The sequence below is a fragment of the Amblyomma americanum genome, chromosome 3 (genome assembly GCF_052857255.1).
Source record: "Amblyomma americanum isolate KBUSLIRL-KWMA chromosome 3, ASM5285725v1, whole genome shotgun sequence".
NCBI classification, from domain to species: Eukaryota; Metazoa; Arthropoda; class Arachnida; order Ixodida; family Ixodidae; genus Amblyomma; species Amblyomma americanum.
This window is the reverse complement of record NC_135499.1, coordinates 132,825,021-132,846,635: the sequence shown is the minus strand read 5'-3', so window position 1 is coordinate 132,846,635 and position 21,615 is coordinate 132,825,021. Positions and strand designations below refer to the sequence as shown.

The following is a 21,615-nucleotide window of genomic DNA, read 5'->3' as shown; positions in this document are numbered from 1 at the left end:
GCGCCACATAGAAAACGTTACCTTGTGGCTATTGGTGCAAGACTATTGATAGGACTGTCGATAGTAACGATAGTTGTGTCACTATCTAACTATCGATGATAAAAAAACTATCGATAGTGGTATCGATAGTAGTATCGATAATACTATCGATAGTACGATACCATCGATAGTAATAATGATAGCACTATCGATAACACTTTCCAACTGTCCCAGCTACCTTTCAAGCTGAATTGTGCCGCTTTTGCGTCGAAATTTGAAGTGGTAGTCATTTTATTTTTTTCTAGCAAGCTCTCACAGCCTCGACAGTTATTTTTAAATTGGTCAACTTGTATGCAGCTCGTGTAGAAGAAAAATGCACTAGGCTTGCACAGTGCATGTGCCATGCTATTATGAGGCACATCAATTAGCGTTCGTTCTTCTTCTTGCGTCGTCGTGTTCATTCTTCGTTGCACACTAAAGAACTACAGCTGGTCGAAATCATTCAGAGAACTGCACAACGCACCCCTCATAGCCTGAGTCTCTTTCGGGCATTAAGCCTCATAAAACCGTGAAACCGACAAAGTATTATTCGCCGTAATTCGCCGTAAGTATTTTTCGCCGTAATTTTTCGCCGTAATTGTGCTGTATATTTCGCGAGCACAGTTTTGTCTTCTATTACTATTTCCGGGGGACGTGGAAGGTGCAGAGTGGGCGTTGTTACGTGAACGTCGGCTCTACACTTTTAAACCATCATTTTACTCACTTGCAACGTGATGTCGGTATAAAACCAGACGACGGCAAAAAAAAAAAAACGGTTATATTCTCGGGCGAAGACTTCCCAGAACGTTTGTTTCGTGTGTCCTCGCAGGAGAACAAGAAAGGAAGTTCATTGAAGACTAAAAGCTTTAGTTGGCTCGTTACATAAAACGGGACGCGGCCAGCAGTTGGGTTGCTCTTGGCGGCAGAGACGACAGCTTTAAAACGTTAAAGTTTTACGATTTTCCTAGTCTATCGGACAAGCTGTGCTGGTCGTTACTGTTTTTTACGTTAGCGCAGAAGCATTCATGACTAGCGGACGGGATCGTCAAGAACGAATTGGGGGAGACTGCTCGAGCATTGGTGAGTGCACAGTGTTGGGTGCACACGGAACATATATACTTCAAGGCCTGCTTGGCCCTCTTGTCCCCTGTGGCTCGGACGCATATAAGCAAGTGCCCTTGCCAGCAAGTGAATGCTGGGTGTGTTTTCAGGAGGAGTACTACAAAGCGGACGTATACGCCTATTTGGTTCATCGCGTAGGCAACCCTTGGGATTATGGTCGCTCTAAATTGCTAGCCGTGCTCAAGAGGAATAGTCTCTCCTATTGGCGAGCACATAACTTCTGCCAGACTGCACAAACCACGCGTCCAGTCCTAAATTAGTCGACGCACATTGCAAAAAAGAAAGACTGAATGACTGGACTATTTCTTGAGCTGATGGACAGTGCGTGCTTTGGAGAAGAAAAAAGGATTTTAGCGCACGCGCTAATCTCTTGTGAAGAAGAAGAACGGCCTGTCCCAGACCACCTGCCTGCCCTCGTCATGCCCCACATGAAGAAATCAAGCCTGTAAGTGTTTCTCGTTAAACATTTTTCAGGGAAATGGACAGCAATGTGCGCTGCAGCTCATTCGTTTGTGTGATCTGCCGCGGTTTGGTTTATAGTAAAGTAAATGTTCCATTCCGCACGACGCGGCGCGTGGGCTTCCTGATGGACACCATCAAGCTCATAGTGAGTGAACAGTCGGAAGCTACGATTAAAGTCCGGCACATCTTCACACTTCAGCATTCACTGTAACTCATTTACTTGAACGCTTACGCCAGTCGCTCACACGCGGAGGTGTTATCTCCCCCAACTTACACTGTATGACTTTATCGCTGTTCAAGCAGCTAGGAGGTGGGGATTTCCTTTGCGATCGATGAAAGAAATGGACGCTATCTGTACCACAGTGGGGTCTATCGCTCTCTTGGTCTTCATCGGAGGTGTGTAATCAGCGTATGCGGCTCAGCAACGTTGAGACCCTAAGAAGCTGTGATGTGTAGCGGACCACATTCAGTTTTCATACGTCAAAATGACTGCATGCTTATTTCATACAAGCGGAAAGCACTCGAGAGTAAGGGTATTTCGCCTTATCTTTTGTGTGTGCCATGTCACGGTAACATTCCCAGGATGTCCGACCTGACGAGATCACTTGATCGTGTTTACTGCGTAATCTCCTAACTGATGCCGTCTTCGTTGCACCAGGCTCTTAGAGAAGTGCCTCAGAAAGCCGCCTCCGCCCCCCCCCCCCCCCCAACCCCCACGATTTGAGGAGGCTTTGCATGGTAACTAGCAAAGCTCTCTGGTATTAAGGGTTGTTCGATGCCTAGCAGTGCAGCTGGTGCATGTACCCCGCCTTGTCTGTCAAGTGGAAAACCTTGAGTAGTCTAAAACACCTTGTGCCATGGCGCTTTTTGGATTCAGGTGCCCTTGCGCCATGAAAATCCACAATTATCGTCAAGAACCTATATTTGATGTTATATCTAAGCCCCGCCGCGGTGGCTCAGTGGTTAGGGCGCTCGACTACTGATCCGGAGTTCCCGGGTTCGAACCCGACCGCGGCGGCCGCGTTTTTATGGAGGCAAAACGCTAAGTCGCCCGTGTGCTGTGCGATGTCAGTGCACGTTAAAGATCCCCAGGTGGTCGAAATTATTCCGGAGCCCTCCACTACGGGACCTCATTCTTCCTTTCTTATTTCACTCCCTCCTTTATCTCTTCCCTTACGGCGCGGTTCAGATGTCCAACGGTATATGAGACAGATACTGCGCCATTTCCTTTCCCCCCTAAACCAACTATAACTATATATATATATATATATATATATATATATATATATATATATATATATATATATATATATATATATATATATATATATATATATATATATATATATATCAATTTTTCTCCACGGCATACACCCCTTGTCATCAACAGCAGCCGTAATCGAATGATTAGTGACAACAATCATTTTGCCACATCCAAAACCTCGCGCATGGTTTCACCCACTTACACGTTGTCGGAAGAGGGAACAATCCAAGTCCCCGGTCAACATGTCTTTCAGTGCTGCTCAGTCGATCTGGGCAACATCTCGTATGAGCAAGTGGATGGGGAAGTTGTGGATGCTTTTGATATTTCTGAGATTTATCGCTCAAAGCCCCCGAACAGGAAGCCTCTGGAAGTACCCAATGTACTTCTTGCCAGAAGGGCTCCTTCCACGATATACTTCTGCCGCAAATAAAAGAAGCCATCATTTGCTGTAGCCAAGGAAAACATGAAGGAAGGTTTCATTTTTTATTTATCCTGTTTTATCACTGTAAATTTCTCATGCGGTGCTCTGCCGACTGCTGTACAGTTCGCTAGTTTTGGGGATATTTATGTAGCGTTTAACATAAACTCGAGAGTGCTCACCAGCGCTACCCTCATCCATAGCGGTGGATGTAGTGATCAAAAGGTAAGGGCATCAGCTGGGCCAGAACACTCACATGTTACCTATGGCATCAAGACTGCCAGAACCTAGGCCCTCGTTAAGCTACTGAGCAGACAAGATTAAGGAAATGAGGAGTTACGGCATACAAAGGAAGGAAGCCAGCAGTAACCGAAACCTGGGAAAGCACAGAAGAATGATTATATTTTTTTCATTTGTGGTGTTTTATCAGTGGGGAAGGAATAATGTAAATGCTTTGTTTCTGAAAGAGAATTCAGTAGCAAGTGGAACAAAAAAACACAAGCCGCCGGAGTAATGCATAGTCGTACATTTCCACACTCGAAACAGAAAGGAGTAAACAGGGAGTAAGCTGTCCCCTAGTGCGTCAGAAGAGAACTTACTCCCTTTTTAGTCTCATACTGGCGTATTCTTGCTTATAATAATAATAATATTATAATAATAATAGTAATAGTCATGTTTATTTTCGCCACTGAATACAGAGGAGCGAAAATAGGTGGCTGGAGAAAAAGCTGCTCTATCGGCAGCTTGACCGCGCTCCAGCCACCTTTACATCAGGAGCAAAGGCGAGGCATTTAGTGCACATCTGAAACACCATTGTTTATTTTTTTCTCAGGCCTTTCTTGAAGCACAACTGCACTTGGAAAACAGAAATAAAGGATTCATTGGTATACATGTGCACAACACAGAGATGATGAAATAACACTGAAAGACTGAAACAGAAGGGGAACACGAACATGAAAAACAACATCAACATGGTTCACCCGACAAAGAGGTTGACGATGTGTCTACGCGGGATTGAAATGACATCCAGGCTCTGGAAGTCGAAATCATATAAAATAGATGGCAATGAATGTCTAATTCTTTTGGTGCCGTAGCCAGTACGCGAAAAGGGAACAAACCATGGTGGCTGGTATCGAAAAGAGTAGGATTTTGTATTTTTTGTAAGGTGTGCTAAATTTAAAACTGTTTCTGATCTTCCTTGCACTGCTTTTCTGTAGGCACATAGGAGTTTGTGTGTGTAAATATTATTTGCTGTCATAACGTTGTGTTTTCGGAAAAGTGGCTGTGTATGTTCAAGCCTAGATTTGTTTTCTATTGCACGGATTGCTTTCTTCTGAAGTAATAAAAGTTTGGTAATTTTAGTTGCGCAGATGTTTGCCCACACTAAGGCGCAATAGTTTATTTGTGAATTAGAGAGTTGTATAAAAGTTTCTTAATGTTACTGGGAAGTATTTGGCGACATCGGTTCAACATACCTACATACCTACGACCTTGCATAACTTCAATGAAATCCTTTTAATGTGTTCGTTCCATGAGCGCATTGAGAGGGGAAGGCAATTTCTCCATGCGCTAAAGACTCAGTGATTTACTTTACATTCCCCCAGTAGCTGTGAACTGCTTTCTTTCTTCATTGGTAGCTGCTACTATATCCTTCCAAGCCCAACCTGAGCTCCGCCGTTTTCGGCTGGCCTGGCAAGACCACCCCTCGCGCTGACTCTTCCATCTTTCTGCGTCAGTCCCTGAACCACTTAGAAGCGGACAGAATGCTATTTCTAGGATTTTCGCTCAAACCCTGGCAAAATAAAACAGAAGAAAAGCCTTCAAATGCAATGTGCATTATAAGGTATGCACCGTCCACTGGCGCGTTTACAGGGCGTCGAGGGGAAGTCGTGGCTCTCTTGCAGCGCCGCTGCCGGCGGCCGCTGCGGTGCCGCTCGGCTCGACCGAGGAGCTGCAGTCGCCGCCGCTAAACGCGGCCATGGAGGCGTTGAGGCACATGCGGCATCGGGCCAAAGGCGCCACGCCCGTCACCGACTCAGACAGCGGGTACCTTTTCGGAAACCACGTGCGCTCCATGCTTCTAGCCTGCTGGGGCGCCATGGGCGCTGGCACGGCGCTGGGCTTCGCTTCGGCCGCCCTGGGCTTCATCGAGCACGAACCCTGGTACAACGTGACGCCCAACAGCCCGCCTCAGAACCGGTGGATCGCCGACAGCTTGCTCCTGGGTGCCACCGTGGGGGCGCTGCTGTCGGGTCAGTGGGGCTGTCCGCACTCGTCTCTGACGAAGCCTCGGGTCACTCAGTTCCACGTTGCCTACAGCTTGTCGCTATCGAGTGGACGTTCCCATTTTTGGTGCAATACAGGGAGCACAAGGCTGTCTAACTTGAATCGCCCGCCAATATCGTTTCTCCTTATTCATGCCTCGTCCAGATCTCATGTGAGCACTGACGTCGCAACTTATGTAGTACAGCTATGAATGCGGAGAACATGAAGTACTTCATTCGTAGGCAAGGCTGGGCTAGACACTACTAGGCTACAACAGTCTAACGAGAATAGCAACCAAAGGTCATTGAAGCTACGGAAAGCACAAGGCAACGTTACTTTCTGTGGCGTCAATTAGAGTGGAAAATTATTTACGTAACTGCTAGTAACCAGAACAAGACCTGATTATAATCATCAGCAGCACGAGCAACCTTACTACCTTTCGTGCCGTACAAAGGCCTGTTCAATATAGTCGCCGACTGACCCTGTCCCGCTCGACTTGAGACCAATTTATCCCCGTCAAACGTGGTTATTTTATTTGCCCATCGGACTCAGTGCAGCTCCCTGTGCGGCAGTAGTAATAGTGCTCAGTTATCACTAAAAGTAGACACTGGTGGACTTGTTATGCTATTAGTACTAGTAACCAATGCGCTTCTATTACAATCGCATACAGGCAGTGCATGCAAACACAACTAGGAGACTAGGCACATACACGATACCTGGGAACACGGAACGAGGCGACCGGCACCCACACAAGTATTAGGCACTATCAAAACAAGCCACAATATTTCTTTATGCCTACTTCCAGGCCCTTTCTTCACACATATTTCAGGTTTATCAACAGTGCACCGACCAGCCTTTGAAAAAAATTTTTTAGGACTCTTGTGGTGTCCCGCCCGCAAGCACGTTCATTCATAACAGCAGAACAGATGCCAGCGGCTGCAGTGCATCTAATCTTCAATTTACTGGAAACTATCCCCAATACTTCAGCAGTAACCTTATATTCCTAGAATTTTTTTCCGTTTCCAAGAACAATGCTTTCTGCCCATTTATAGGAACACTTGGCACGGTACACAAACTGTACGAAAGGAATGTCTTACCGAGAATTCTGAGAATTTTTCCATTCATTTAACGTGACGTTCCTTTCTACAGTTGCTGGCACATATTTGTCCTCCGTCCGTTCTAGTGTGGCGGCAATGTTCTATTCGGTTTCCAGTGAAACAGCGCAACGGCACAAGGCCAGAGGACAAGAAAGTACGATACACAGCTCTGACTAACAACAGAATGTTTTATTCAGTGAGCCATGCTTATAAAGGCGCTAGGGACACTGAAAAAACAGAAAAACAGAAAAAACACACACAGAACCGTGACAGATATCCCTCCAACCAGGCACGTATATGATAACACAAGGCTAACACGTGTGCAAATATTCATGTTCTTTCTGCAAGATAGCGACAGAAGGGGTGCTTACGCACCTATGACCCATCTTCAAGATCTCAGACGCTTCGATAAGTTCTCTAGTCAGCTGATCTTTGTGTCTATCAACAATCCTGCTTTTGTCATACAGAGGCTGGCACGAACAATCACGACAGTGAACAGCAATGTGGCGGGCAGCGTTTTTGACATCATTTTTGTGCTCCCTCAGCCTATCGTTCAAACAACGACCAGTTTGTCCAACATATGCACCACCACAACTCAAAGGGATCGAATAAACCAGATTCTCTGCGCACTTCACAAATTTTACCTCATGCTTTTTTGTGCAGATGGGTTCACCTTCATTTGACTTTTTGGGGCCATTTACACGCGCACACAGACTTCTCAATTTCACAGGAGCTGAAAAGACAACATCTACTCCGGCTCTCTTACCAATTCTTTTCAAATTATGCGATACAACATGAATGTGGGGTATCACAGACACATTTTTTCTTCTGGTACTATGGTCGACAGCGGCAGAAAATTTTAACTTTTTCAACATCCCCTCCGCTACAGCTGCTAAGACGTTGAGGGGGTAACCTGCAGTAACGAGCCTCTGAACCTGATAATAAAAACTATTGGCAGTCCTGTGGGTGCAAGATTTTTTCATGGCGTTACTGAAGCAAGACGCTATAATGCCCCTTTTTACGAGCTTCGAATGAGAGGAACTGTACGGAAGGAACGGCTTTTTGCTCCTAGGTTCAAAAGACCAGCACATATGTGCAACAGTGAAGTACAGGGTCAAGTCAAGAAATTTTATGCAGTCATCAACAGGTACTTCGTGTGTCACTTCAAGAGGCGCGAGGACTTCAGAAAAAACTGAAAGAATGGCATTAACTTCTTGATCAAAATTCACCGCATCGGATTTTATCAGAATCAGGTAGTCATCTACAAAACGGAAAACTTTTTCAGCATTTGAGCTAATGAGACGATTTTCAAGGGTCCTGTCTAGCATGGCTAAGTAAAAATCGCTGAGCAATGGAGCAATGCACGCTCCTATGCATATTCCTTTCTTTTGAATAAAAACACGCCTATCAAATTCAGCGTAAGTGGAATCAAGGTATGTCTGTAAGAGGGCCAAGAAGTTTTGTACGGAGATGCCGGAGGCATTCTGAAAAGCAACAGCTCCGTACCTGTCAATTACTTCATTCATGCACTCTAGCAGTTCTTCATGTGGGATAGAATAATACAAGTCTTTGACGTCAATTGAGAAGGCACGCAACCGTTTGTCCTGGTTATTCTTAAAAAAGTCAATTACATCGTCCGATTTTTTCACCTGATAAGGGTCGTCAATAGTTAAGAGAGCTAAGTTCTTTTGTAAAAACTTCCCCAAACACTTTTGCCACGCGCCATTCTCCGAAATAATTACACGTAAAGGCATACCTAATTTATGAGTTTTTGCTGTAAAAAACATGCTCAGGCTCATTTTTTTGCACTTATCTATCGAGGAGCACAGGGCTTCTAAATTGAGCTTCTTGCACAATTTTTTTGCCTTCGTTTTGGCTTTTACAAGGCGGGCAGTACCGCGCTCATTAAAAACCGAGTGAACCGCATCCCCCGCTTTTTGATTAAAACAATCCTTGGGGAATACCGCAAAACCCCCTTCCTTATCCGTGGTTAACAAAACCAAGAATGATTCCGAAGGTAACTGACAGTCTTGGTAATCGGGAGGTTTTTTGGTCGAGGCCTTGGCCGCAACACCACGTCCACCCCGTCCGAAAGGCATCTACTGGCCTCCGGTTCCTTTGCTTGTCGGGAAACCCGTCTTACCATTGCCAGTTGCTCGGAGGGCTTCATCTTTGGCTCAACCGCGAACTTTGGGCCAAGACGTAGGACGCGCTGAACGTCCTGCTGAAGAGGAACACCTTCTGGGTTATGGACTTCGTTGAGCGTCACTGTCGGTTTCTTGGGAAGGCACCCTAGCAGTAGCGAAAGCTGCTGTTGCCACAAGAACTCTGTTGTGCTGCTGATGAGGCGACTAACACCATGCCACTGGGCCTTCCAACTACCTGGCGGGTTGGAACATTGCAGAAGCAGCATCAGGTGGTCCTTGCAAAGCCTCACTTGTCGTTGCCATTCTGCTCTCAGGAACTTGCACATTCTTATACCATGGCTAACAGAAGGCAGAAAGCCCCCAAACAGTGCCAGCACTTCAGCAGGGAGAAGACGCTTTCGAATGCAAAAACCTAGCATTCGTGATTTGCACGACGCGTTGGCGATGACAGAAATGAAACGTGACGGTTCATAGAGACAAGACGTGGAAATAGAGCCCCTTGTACGAGAAACGAAACTGTACAACAATAACTGATGGGCACGTTGGTCTGACATGATTTCCAGTGAAACAGCGCAACGGCACAAGGCCAGAGGACAAGAAAGGACGATACACAGCGCTGACTAACAACAGAATGTTTTATTCAGTGAGCCATGCTTATAAAGGCGCTAGGGACACTGAAAAAACAGAAAAACAGAAAAAACACACACAGAACCGTGACAGATATCCCTCCAACCAGGCACGTATATGATAACACAAGGCTAACACGTGTGCAAATATTCATGTTCTTTCTGCAAGATAGCGTCTTAGCAGCTGTAGCGGAGGGGATGTTGAAAAAGTTAAAACTTTCTGCCGCTGTCGACCATAGTACCAGAAGAAAAAATGTGTCTGTGATACCCTACATTCATGTTGTATCGCATAATTTGAAAAGAATTGGTAAGAGAGCCGGAGTAGATGTTGTCTTTTCAGCTCCTGTGAAATTGAGAAGTCTGTGCGCGCGTGTAAATGGCCCCAAAAAGTCAAATGAAGGTGAACCCATCTGCACAAAAAAGCATGAGGTAAAATTTGTGAAGTGCGCAGAGAATCTGGTTTATTCGATCCCTTTGAGTTGTGGTGGTGCATATGTTGGACAAACTGGTCGTTGTTTGAACGATAGGCTGAGGGAGCACAAAAATGATGTCAAAAACGCTGCCCGCCACATTGGTGTTCACTGTCGTGATTGTTCGTGCCAGCCTCTGTATGACAAAAGCAGAATTGTTGATAGTCACAAAGATCAGCTGACTAGAGAACTTATCGAAGCGTCTGAGATCTTGAAGATGGGTCATAGGTGCGTAAGCACCCCTTCTGTGGCTATCTTGCAGAAAGAACATGAATATTTGCACACGTGTTAGCCTTGTGTTATCATATACGTGCCTGGTTGGAGGGATATCTGTCACGGTTCTGTGTGTGTTTTTTCTGTTTTTCTGTTTTTTCAGTGTCCCTAGCGCCTTTATAAGCATGGCTCACTGAATAAAACATTCTGTTGTTAGTCAGCGCTGTGTATCGTCCTTTCTTGTCCTCTGGCCTTGTGCCGTTGCGCTGTTTCACTGGAAATCATGTCAGACCAACGTGCCCATCAGTTATTGTTGTACAGTTCTATTCGGCTCTTAGCGACGCATAGGAGCCTCCAAAGTGACTAAGGTAGCCCAGCGGTGACGTTGTGTGGATGCAAGTGATACTTATGCAACTTAGTCTATTCGAGTCATTTAGTTTTATGCGCCACACAGGCATCCTGCTGCACCTGGTGGGATACCGGAGGACGCTGCTGCTCTCTTCAGGCGGCCTGGTCATCCTCTGGAGCCTCCTTGCCGCGTCCAGCAGCGTCAGCCTGATCATTGCCACACGGGTAGCCAGCGGCATGTGCGTGGGCGTTGTTACCAACTGTGCCTGCCTCTACGTGGCCGACGTGTCCCCTCCGTCCAAGAGAGCCTTCTTCGGAGGCCTGTCTGAGGTTTGCTAACTGCATTAGCAGTATTGCCAGCGTAACAGGGAATATTACTAGTCTAGGCTTATCTCTGTGTTAGTACCTGATAGCTGCGATGATAAATTCAAGCTCAGTGATGGAAAGAATATATCGACAGCGAACATAATTTTCTGTTTACAAATTCAACGCATCGTTTGCTTTCTCGCATCGTCATTCGTGATGAGGCCAGGAGGACTTCGGGAACTTATAGAACACAAGATTCCCGTAGCTAATAACATCGAGTAACCGCAGGCTGTCCCGGACCTTTTACTCAAAAGCAGGAAAGATACCCAATAAAAATTATATTGATGCTTAAGTCTCTGTAAAAGTGCAGTGCGAAAGCGGTGTTTTCTAGATTCACTCCAGACGCTTGCGGCCCGAGCTCTTAGACACACTTCCATACTCAACCAAGAGTAGCTGGGAACTGATGCAAGGGCCGCCGCGCCTTGATTTCCGCTCCGCTATAGTGCCATCCTAAGCGGCCGCGCTTTGCGATTTGGACTTCCTCGTTCAGGCGCCCGCGTGCTCTTAGTTTTGAACTGACTTGCGCACGTATAGAAGTTCATGAAGACGATGACATCCAAAGCAGAACGCGAGAGACTCGAAATTAAACACGCGTCTGATGCAGTGGCCAGCAATGCTGATCCGTGTGCCGCCGCGGCAGTAAGTTGCTTTATTTGTTCATGCGTTAACAATAGAAGTGTCTGTACAAGCTGAAATGGCGACCACGGTGATGCGTAACACTTGACGCGTGACGCAGTGAAGCCTTGTGAAGAACCTGCTCGCCGTGGCATGTGGCAACCTACCGACTGAATTTTGAGCAAACTACCCACCGTGGCTTGCGTCAGTTAAATTCATGATTGGTCTGATAAGCCCCACCGCTGGAAACACCTGCCATCGCAGAGCAATGGTGCATCACTTAACGGCTGCACCACTACGCCAGGATTGGAATGTATGAGGGCTTCCAGTGATGCATGTATGTAAAGTAGAAAATGACTAATTCCGCATATATGTGCGTTAGCTACGGCTGAATAAGCAGCAACAGAAAAGGCTAACGCATTAAAACGATCCACCGAGGATCGTCCAAGTTTTTTATTTATTATATCAGCCCCCTACTGCACACACTGACGCCCCCTGCTGCGTTTTTCCTCTCCGGTAGCGATGCCGATACTGTCACAGCCTCCCAGCTCCTACGATGGTGATGGTTTTTAAAATTTGGCGGCGTAATGATTGCTCCTTGTTCACGTAACACATGTGACATCATCGCTGTCACAACAAATCAGGGAATTTTGTCTTGGACTTCGGCGGGGTTTTGGTGTGACAACAACATACAGCTCAAGAACGTAGAAGCTATAAAACGAGGCACATCACAGTTTTTTTTTTCACTTCATCACTCAGACAAAGGAACTCACCTCTTGCTGCAAACTCAAAGTGTCGTCTCGAGACTGTGAATGCTGTAAACTCAAAGTGCCGTCTCAAGACTGTGAAAGTGTCGCAACGGTAGATTTTCCGACTGCTAAATTACCTTCATGTAAAAAACAAAACAAAAACAAAACAGGAATATGTGCGCACAATATTATAAACGCATAAGATATAGAATTACGAATCACGCCTGCGGAATAGCAAAAACGGAAGCATTATACATCACGTAACTAAAGACGTCGCAGAAAAAGGCTTTGCAGCTGCGAAGGTTTTAGCGGACTAAATCGCCAGAGAAGGATGACTGTGTTGCGCCGCCATTACTGCTGACCTCCTCAGTATCTGTGTTCCGGTCATTCCCCTCTCCCATCCGCCAGTGTGAAATAAAGTCAGAAGTAGATAGTCTTCCCCCTTCCGCAGGAACGCATTTCTCGCTCAGTAAAGTGTGTTGCGTCGTTTCCACTACGGCGGGCACTGGGTGCAGGTGGCGATGAGCGCAGGCCTGTTGGTCGCCTACCTGCTGGGCGGCCTTGCATGGGAGCTGCAGGCGGGCGGCTGTGCACTCGCCTCGGTGCCCGTGTTGGCGCTGCATAGCTACGTGGTCGAGAACCCGCGCTGGCTGCTGATACGCGGGCGTTCTCTGGACGCTGACACGGCCGTAATGCGCCTGTACGGCATTGACCCGCCGCCGGACTTCCGACGCCAGCGCCTCCAAGGGGCACCGCCGGCAGAGCCCGAACCCGTTCACCTCCGCTGGCCGACACAAGCCAGGTGGCCCTTTTCACCTATTGAGTGGGGTTTCTCAGTCATGTCACAAACGAGTCACTCGTTTCCGTGCCCCTGTATGTTGAGAAACTTTGTTCCATGGGAGAAAAATGAAGGTAATGGGAAGCCGACTGGGCTTAAAGGGCACATGGACTTCTTACTGACTGCGCTTTGCCACTTGAGAGGCGTGAAAAAAATTGTTGGAGCCCCGTAGTTCCCACCCTCGCTTCTGAGGAAGGAGGTAACATGGAGGGTGTTTTACATACTCCCGCAAATGGCCGTCGCCTAATTCGCTTCAATAGCCGTTATTCGTGCAAATGTCGGTAACTGATAACTATAAATGGTCTGCGAGGCTAGTTGTGTTTCGCATCGAGAGGCTTAGTGTTAGTAAACCCTTTACTCCGTGCTAACATAACGATCACTTAACTGTAACGACAATGCTACCTCTATCCCTCTCACACATGTTACACGATAGCGTAAGTACCCTTTATCTTTGTTTTCTGCGTTGTAAACCGATTCGTATGAAACGCTGGAGGCAGTTAAGGTTTTGCCCACTCGCGTGTTTTGATAGCTACTGTATCCGTGGCAACTTGCAGGCCTAATTGCAGAGAAAAAAAAAATAAGAAACGGGTGGCAATGTATTCTTTAAAAAGTAATCCAGCGCTACATTTTAAGATGAGGACACAGAAAGAACTCGACAGCGGCCATCCTGTTAAGTTTTTTGTGTCGTCGTCTTAAACTGTAGCGCTGGACTACTTTTTAAAGAAGTAGCGCTGGACTACTTTTTAAAGAATACAATACGTCACGAGCTAGCCCCGCAACGTGTTTTCAGTGTCACTGGCCGCTGAATTTTGAAGGAAGGAATATATGATGCAGGCATTTTCATTGTCCTGTGTATTTTTCAGACGTGCTTAAAGCATAAAATAAGTGCTTCAAAAATCAGTGTTGCGGATTTCATGTGGCGCTCAACTTCTTTCCGCTTTTAAGCATCTACTTGCCGCGGGAAGCTAATTTAATTGACGTTACGTTGAGGCAAAACTTTCTGAACAGGTAATTACCATAAATCAGCTGCCTATTTAGCATGAGAAGAGCAATGAAGCTGTTAGCAAGTTGAATGGGGTGCGTTCACCGCTATCAATAAATTTGAAATCTTTAGTCTCGAAAATTTTGATAAAAATTGAAAGTAAAACCCTTTGCTGAATACTGTTCTGAGCAGTGCCCTGTTTCTATGCAGCGGCTAATTCCATACCCAACATTAATTCATGGACAAAAATTTTGAATAGTAAAAAACTTGAAGTTACTGTTATAGAAATATTGAAGGTAATGGTCCATTCTCCCGGTATGTAGCAAAACCTTTCTTATAATTTTTTTTCATCACCCACATCGAGCAGTTATGACTGCCTGATAAAACCACCTGGAAACGCTTTTTACGACAGTAAAAACCTTAATACCAAAAAAATCCAAGCCTGTCAAAGAGAGAGAGAAAGAGAGAGAGACACACCGTTTATACACTGCCCATAGCGTCTTTGGAGTCTTCATTGGTGGAGCTCCTAGTCCTGGACTCCTGCGGTGGCTGAGGAATCTTAGATCCATTCGACCAGTGAAAGGTCATCTCCGGTTTCCATCTGGTCAGCACAATTCCCACTGTTCTTGTCGGAGGGAAATGTACAAATATATTGATTGTTGCAATGAAATCATCCAATCTAGGAAAGAAATGTGTTCATAAACTCTTTCCCGTTCAAAAATGCCTTTGTCCAGATTTGTTGGGTATGAGGCCTCCTGTACCCTTGCGTTCCCCTCCGTTCCGCACGTTCTCAAAAGGCGCTTGCCGCATTTGGCTAGAGAGTAAGTACGGTGACTGCGCGAGCAGGATGGTGGCCGCTTGCCTGCTGCTGCAGCTTCTGCAGAACCTGTCCTGCGCCCAGCTGTGCCTGCTGCGAGCGGTACAGGTGATGGGGGCTGCGGTCGAAGAGGTGCCCGCGCAGGCAATAGCCGCGTTCCTGGTGGCTCTCCACGTCGGGTGTGCCGCCATGTTTGCCGCCGGGACGATGGTCGCCAAACGCCACAGGCTGCTTGGCGGCTCGGCTAGTCTGGTGGCTGGCACGCTGTTCATCTTCCGGCCGCTCGAGTACCTGAGCTTCAGGTGAGCACCTCCAGGCAGCTAACCCTTCCATGTGTGCAGCTGCGACCGTTTTCCGACCGCTGGAAAGCTGATTCTTTAACTGTTTGGGAGGACTGACCAATCCCGCTGCAATTCCTCGGAGCGTATTCTGGCATGGTATCGTGTTTACTGCCCAACTGCTACGCAAGAACTATACGGACACCGTAGTGATAGTTTCCGTATTAATTTCGACTACCTGCACTGTTAACACAAATACGCCTGTATGGGAGTAAAAAGGGGGTAAGCTGTCCTCTTTCCCTTTATTCCCTTTATAAACGGGAGTGAGCTAGAGAACAGATTATTATTTTTTTTTACTCCTTCCAGTTTAGTGTGGGGTTCTTTAACCAGCGCTGACATCACACAGTACACAGGCGTTTTGCATTTCGTCTCCAGTTCTAGGCTGGCGCCGCGACCGGCACTGATCCTGCGTCCTTAGGGCTCAGCAGCACCTGCGTCCTTAGGGCTCAGCAGGCAAGCGCCATAACCACTAAGCCTCTGAGGCGGGTTTAAGTACACGCTGCGGTCGCGACAGTGCCATAGTGTTGGCAATTCAGGCGGACAAGGCTTCCGAGTATCCGCGCTGTTATCGTGTACAACAATAGGACTACATTATTGCCTTGTCACCACACTTTCACGCAGATTTGTGGCAAATATGAACCAACCATTCTCGCCTTCTCTTCGAATCGCAGTTCACTGTGTGCGGTGCTAGACTGGCTGTCTTCGTATTTGAAAATGTGGAGCTCTCCTTTTCCTCTGCCTTCTGGCCGCAGTAAGTGGTCGGTGGACGAGCAGCCTTCGGGGACCAGCTGGGGCGCCGTGCTCTCGGTCACATCGCTAGTGGTGGCTTACTCGGTGGGCCTGTGCCACCTTCCGGTGCTGCTCACCGGCGAGCTGTTGCCGTCGACGCTGCGGCACCCGGCGTCATCGCTCGTTTGGGCGTCGCGTTGGATTGTGGCATTCGTGATGCTCCACTTCGACGCGGATGTGCTCAACGCTTTCAACCAAAGAGCTTCCCTGCTGACTCTTAGCATGGTGGTGCTCCTGATCGCAGCTACCGTCGTCATTCTCATCCCCGAGACTGAAGGTTGCACTCTAGAAGACATAGAACACCGATGACTGCTAGATTTTGTATCCTGATTTGATCACTATGGTCTTAGAGCGCTATGTTGAGATACGAGAGAAAAAAAAAACACTGCCTATCGCCGTAAAGGCGAGATAAATAATTTGCTGTCAATTCGTCTCCTGAAGTCTTTTTGTTTCTCTTGCCTTTTTCCGTGGGCTTTTTCAAAGTCCATAAGTGCCGTGCTGTATGATCAGATTGAGCTACTTCTCAAAATTCTTGTCTTCTAACGAATTTCATCGCCTACTAGCCATGCTGCGTAATTATTTCGCGACTTTTCGTGCGTACGCACGTCATTGAATAATCAATCTTGTTTTATCAGAAGGAAAGTGCCGGCACGACCTTTTGCTACACCAGCGTGGATGGAAAGGGCTGCTGCCTACCACCTGAGCACATTGCAGTCGCACCTTTTTGATTCCGAACTGGTGAAATTTTCCGGGTTCAATAATTTGTCTTATATATGAGTTTTTTAAGCGCCCCTTTTTAAGCTCATTAGCCTGTCTTTAGGCTCATTGGTGCGGCAGGTCGCAAATGGTAATTAACGCATATAAACTAAATATCTCAAGTTTACTTCCGCTGCTAACACGATTCCTAATGCCTACACAGTTACACAGTTAATAATACTATCATTGAAACTGCAGCGTCGGTAGAATACATCGGTGTAAATTTTAACTCTAACTTACCCTGGAGCACTCATATTGAACTGATGACTATCAAAGCCTTAAAAAAACTTGGTCTTCTTAAACGCCGGCTCACCTAGCCAACCAGGACACAAAACTACACGCATTCAACATGCTAATCAGACCTGCGATAGAATACAAGTCAGTGACCTGGAACCCTCATTATACCTATCATATTAGCATGTTGGAATCTATACAAAGCAAGGCCGCTCGATTCATCCTTTCCCGTTACTTTCGGTACCAAAGTGTAACAGCACTGAAAATATCGCTCCTTCTCCCGCCTCTGGTCATGCTCAGAAAATTCAGTCGTTTATCTTTTTTTTTTATGCTCCCTATATGTATACCACAGCAACAAACCATTTGCAAGTTCACATCTTCAACCGGCACCGCACACATCGGCTCGTGTACATCATACGAGGAAGACTAAACCCATTTTCGCTCGGACACAACGATACAAATACTCACCTTTGGCCCTGGCTATTGAAGAGTGGAATTCGCTTCCTTCCAGCATTGCAGCTATCTCTGGAACATCATCATTTCAAACAGCCCTTTGGTCATACTTAGAAAATTCCAACGTAAAATGATGTGCATTTTTTTTCGTTTGCTTCAGTGTGTGCATGTCGGCCGTAACGTTCCGTGAAATGTTAGATGCCATGTTTTGTAACTTCTGAAGGTGGGATTTTTGTTGTTTTGTTTGGTGGAATTTGCTACATGTGCATTTTTTCAATTACCGGTTCCTAGCCATTTTCTTCCTTTTTCGCTTATTAACTTGTACCCGGCTTCTTAACTTGTTTATCTCAGTCTTCAGCCGTTTATATCCTGTGTTGTATATTTGTTAACTTTTCTTTGACGAGTTCCAACCTCAAACCCCATGTAATGCCCGCATTGGGCCTTTATGGTATTGAAATAAATAAATATATAACATGGGTTTGGGAAAGAGTTGGCTATCTCTTGGGGTTTGGTGAGGGAGATGGGAACGGGAGGGGCAGAATAGTCTGCCGAAGTGATAGTGCATGGTGAAGTCATGATACTTAAGCGTAATATCTCTGCCCGTCCTCAGAACTGGCGGGACCACAACTCGGTCGGCAAAACTTCGGGCATAATTGTGGGCTGCCTCGTTACCTTGGTGGGATGGAGTCGGGCAGGTTCCTTCCTCCCTCCTCTATTTTGTTTTCCTCTCCTCCCGATGCAGCCGGACCACACCGAAAATTCTGATTACACTATGCCTAATTTATTCACATCTATTCACAAATGCGGTGACACCACTCTGCCGTCGGCATGGGGCCTCTCGTCTCGGCATCCACCACCCGTCTGTCCTGTTCTGCTCGGCCGTCTCTCCTCTCTTCTCGGTCGTTCTTCCTCTCTTGCTCTTTCTCGTCCTTGCTTCCCCGCTGCTCCCTTCGGTCGGATCCCTGGGAAGGCATCTTGATCTGGTTCCCGTCGTTACGGAGACGGCGCGCCGACCTTGGTCTTATCGGATGATGTAACTGCTGTTCGGGGGGGGGGGTCTCTCGTCCATCGCCGCTGAGCGGCAAACACACACACACGGAAGCACAAAGCGCCGGCTGTTTCTTGGGCGCGCCGAATCACCCGCGCGTACACGCACATAACCGGGGTGGCTGTTTCTTCCGGCTACGTTCGGATGCGATAAGGCCACGCGCCCGACAGATGGGTGCGCAGGCACCAGGATCTGTTGTATCTGACGGAGTTCTAGGTTAGTGTGTTGGAAGGTGGTGAGCGTGACGAGATAAACCCGGCCTCTGCCGAAGTTATCGACCGCGGATTTCGAGTCGCTAGAGACGGTAGCTACCTAAGTTGAAGCGATTGCAAGAGCAGCGGCGTCTTCCTGGGCCTCTTCAGACGCTTTAGCGGGAAGGGAACACGAACCAGTGGCTGTCCACAGTGATTTGCTACCGCGAGAGAGAAAGCACCACGGTCGGGGGCATCGACATAGGCGGCCGCCCTGTCATTTAAGTGGATTCTATATTAGTAATTACAATGGCTATGTGCAATCTACACCAAATTCCCTGCGTGACTGAACTGACAGACAATAGCTGCAGTGCGAGGTACCGGAATTAAGTTGGACGCCGCGCACCATCTCTCGGCCGGTACCGGAAGTGGTGCAAGCCGGTGACACTGTACGGGAAACTTAATTGCGAAAAGAAATTCCACTTCTGCGTACGTACAAGCTACACCGTCGGAGGAACCAGTACGACCCATTCGGGTGCAGATATGCTAAAGTGTGCCCCTTCTCTAGAGCAGCTCTTGGCATTCATCAAGGAGGACCCAGCGGCATGGCCTAGCTCCTCCACATCTGCGTCCTCCTACTTCTGTTCAGCGTTGCGCGCCTGTGCGTAGGCCAGAACAGTGAGAACATGACCATGTCAGAACGGTTCTCAAGCAGTCTGTCAGTGCTCTACGCCTGGCTGTTACCGAAGCCCATACGTCTGTTGCGAAGTTACCTGTGCTAACCTTAGCCGCGGTTGAACCTCTGCTTGCTACTCTTAATTAGCGGACAAATTTTATAGTTTTGCGGGCGCTGTCACTGAAAAAGGTAGAAGTTATAAGGAAGTAATTACTCATTAGCGTCCACCCAAGCGCAGCCATACGGCTACAAAGGAAAGCTATAGAGCTTCCACAGAAATTTCGTAGCTAAAGAAAAATTCGTCCTAGTTCGAGGTTGGAATACGAGTACAGCTCACTGCATCACTTTTCATCGCCAGCTTCTTCCTATTTATATTTTTCCTCTTACAATTTCCTCCAATGAGGGCCCTAAAAGGCAGCGGGGTAGATACCGTTACTATACTGGCCGACCTCTCTACTCTTCCGCCCATCAAAGATGTCTCCCTCCTATCTCGTCACTACTGTAGTAACTGCTGCTTCGTCTGCATCATCACGTAATAAATAGACGAAAGAGAAAAGATTCTTCATTCCTCACCGCCGTTAAGCACACCCTTTAAAAGAAGTGAGGAAGAAATGACGGACGATTTGCATGCTTAGGACAAATGCGAATGAGGTGAGCTAGCATTGTGTGGCCAATGTTTTGCATTGTTCGTCTTGGTTTTGCATTGTTTATCGCGATTATGGTTTTGAAATTCATGGTAGTGCTATGTGATTAAAGAGTTGTATCAAGTGTGTTCTGTGTGTTTATAGGGCATGTATGAAGCAGAGTAGATACATATGACACAATTTTTATTACTGTCGTTCTATGCATGCATATCAGTCATGGCGGCGTTGTGAGCGGAAAAACAGGATGTTGGCCACTTAGGGCAGGTACGTAGGTCGCGTGACCGTGTGACGTCATCTCAACTTTCCCGTCGTAGGAGGTGGAAAACATGGCAAACACCTGTCAACTGCGTAGGAGCCGTATTGTCGGGTCTAACCAAACGTGAATCACGCATGGGGAAGGAAGCGAACAGTCACCGAAACCAAAGAGCATAGGGGATTTTTTTTTCATTTTGGTGTTGAATAATAGGAGATTGGCAGTGCAATTATTTTATCTCATAAAGTTGATTGATTCAAAACCAGAAGAAAAAGCAACCACCCCTCAGGTGGCATGTGGATATTTTTCTTCTGATTCTTATCAATCACCTTTAGGAGATAAAATAATAGTACAATGAATCTCCAGTTATTCAGCACCAAAAACGAAAAAGAAATAAAAGATTCCCAATGCTCCTTGGTTTCGATGACTGTTGGCTTCCGTCAGAGAGAGAAATAGCTTTTATTCGCACCCGTCAAAAATGATGGGGGAGAAGGCACTCGCCTGAACCCCCATTCATTGCCCTAACCGTCGGCCGGAATCCCTTGAGACTCGGCGGAGGTCAGGGCAAGACCACTGACTTTGCGTCGCTCTTCTGCTTCGTGGTTGAGTAACAAGGTCTCCCAGGATTCTACATTTCTGTTCGGGTCGTTGTAGGAAGGGGTAGGTCCCGACCATGTGGACTAGATCTGCAACGCTATTGCAGTGCGTACATCTAGGATTAAAGACTTCTGGATGCCATCCACTGTACAGTTGAGTGTTTGGAAACACCCCGGTTTGTAGTTTCCTCCGCATGATTTCCTGTTTTCTGCTGAGCGGTTTATCTGCTGCTGGGTAGGTTTTACGACCGAGCTTATAATGAGAAATGATTTCGTGGATTGTTCAGAGTTCGTCACCCGAAGGGAGGGGTTCCTCGCATGGAGGCGGCGCGTCAGCGACGATCGACCGCAAAGTGAGCCCTCAGGCGATCGCGTGCGCCTTCTCAGGCCAATAGCCAGCAGCTTCAGGCCACCAGATGTTGCCCACATATGCGTGATCATCATCACTCGTTCGTAGCCGACAGCCACAGAAAACGCGGCCACGGTCAATATGCACGGTAAATTTGGCACCCCAATATGCGTTTCGTGAGCAGTGTACGCATCAGGTGACAAATCATCGATCAAAGCGCATAAGGGACCTTCTTTCTTAGTTGCCCTCAAAATTTTAACAAATTTCAGTGAAAAAGGTGCTACTACAGTTCACTGTAAAGTTGGACATAATGGGTTTCACTCCAGTCCGCTCTAGGGCAGCAAACGGTCCTGTCGGAACGGTCCTTCCGTTCAAACGCGGTTCATCAGTGGCATGCAAAAGCACGAAAGTCCCGAAATAACTACGCAGCAAAACTAGCAGGCGTTGAAAAGCGCTAGAAAACAAGAATTT

General features: G+C 47.0%; 2 protein-coding genes across 2 annotated transcripts; both read left to right on the top strand.

Annotated features, from left to right (window-relative positions):
- The first annotated feature begins 1,559 nt into the window (after positions 1–1,559).
- On the top strand, positions 1,560–14,217 carry LOC144124126 (uncharacterized). Its single transcript, XM_077656788.1, has 5 exons — positions 1,560–1,585; positions 5,157–5,536; positions 10,557–10,780; positions 12,696–12,982; positions 14,211–14,217. The coding sequence occupies exons 1-5, from the start codon at positions 1,560–1,562 to the stop codon at positions 14,215–14,217; spliced, it is 924 nt and encodes a 307-aa protein (XP_077512914.1).
- Positions 14,218–14,852: 635 nt separating this feature from the next.
- LOC144123314 (facilitated trehalose transporter Tret1-like) lies at positions 14,853–16,320 on the top strand. The gene is made up of 2 exons (XM_077656165.1): positions 14,853–15,119; positions 15,908–16,320. Exons 1-2 carry the CDS (start codon positions 14,929–14,931, stop codon positions 16,251–16,253), a joined length of 537 nt encoding a protein of 178 aa, XP_077512291.1. The 5' UTR covers positions 14,853–14,928; the 3' UTR covers positions 16,254–16,320.
- The last annotated feature ends 5,295 nt before the right edge of the window (positions 16,321–21,615 follow it).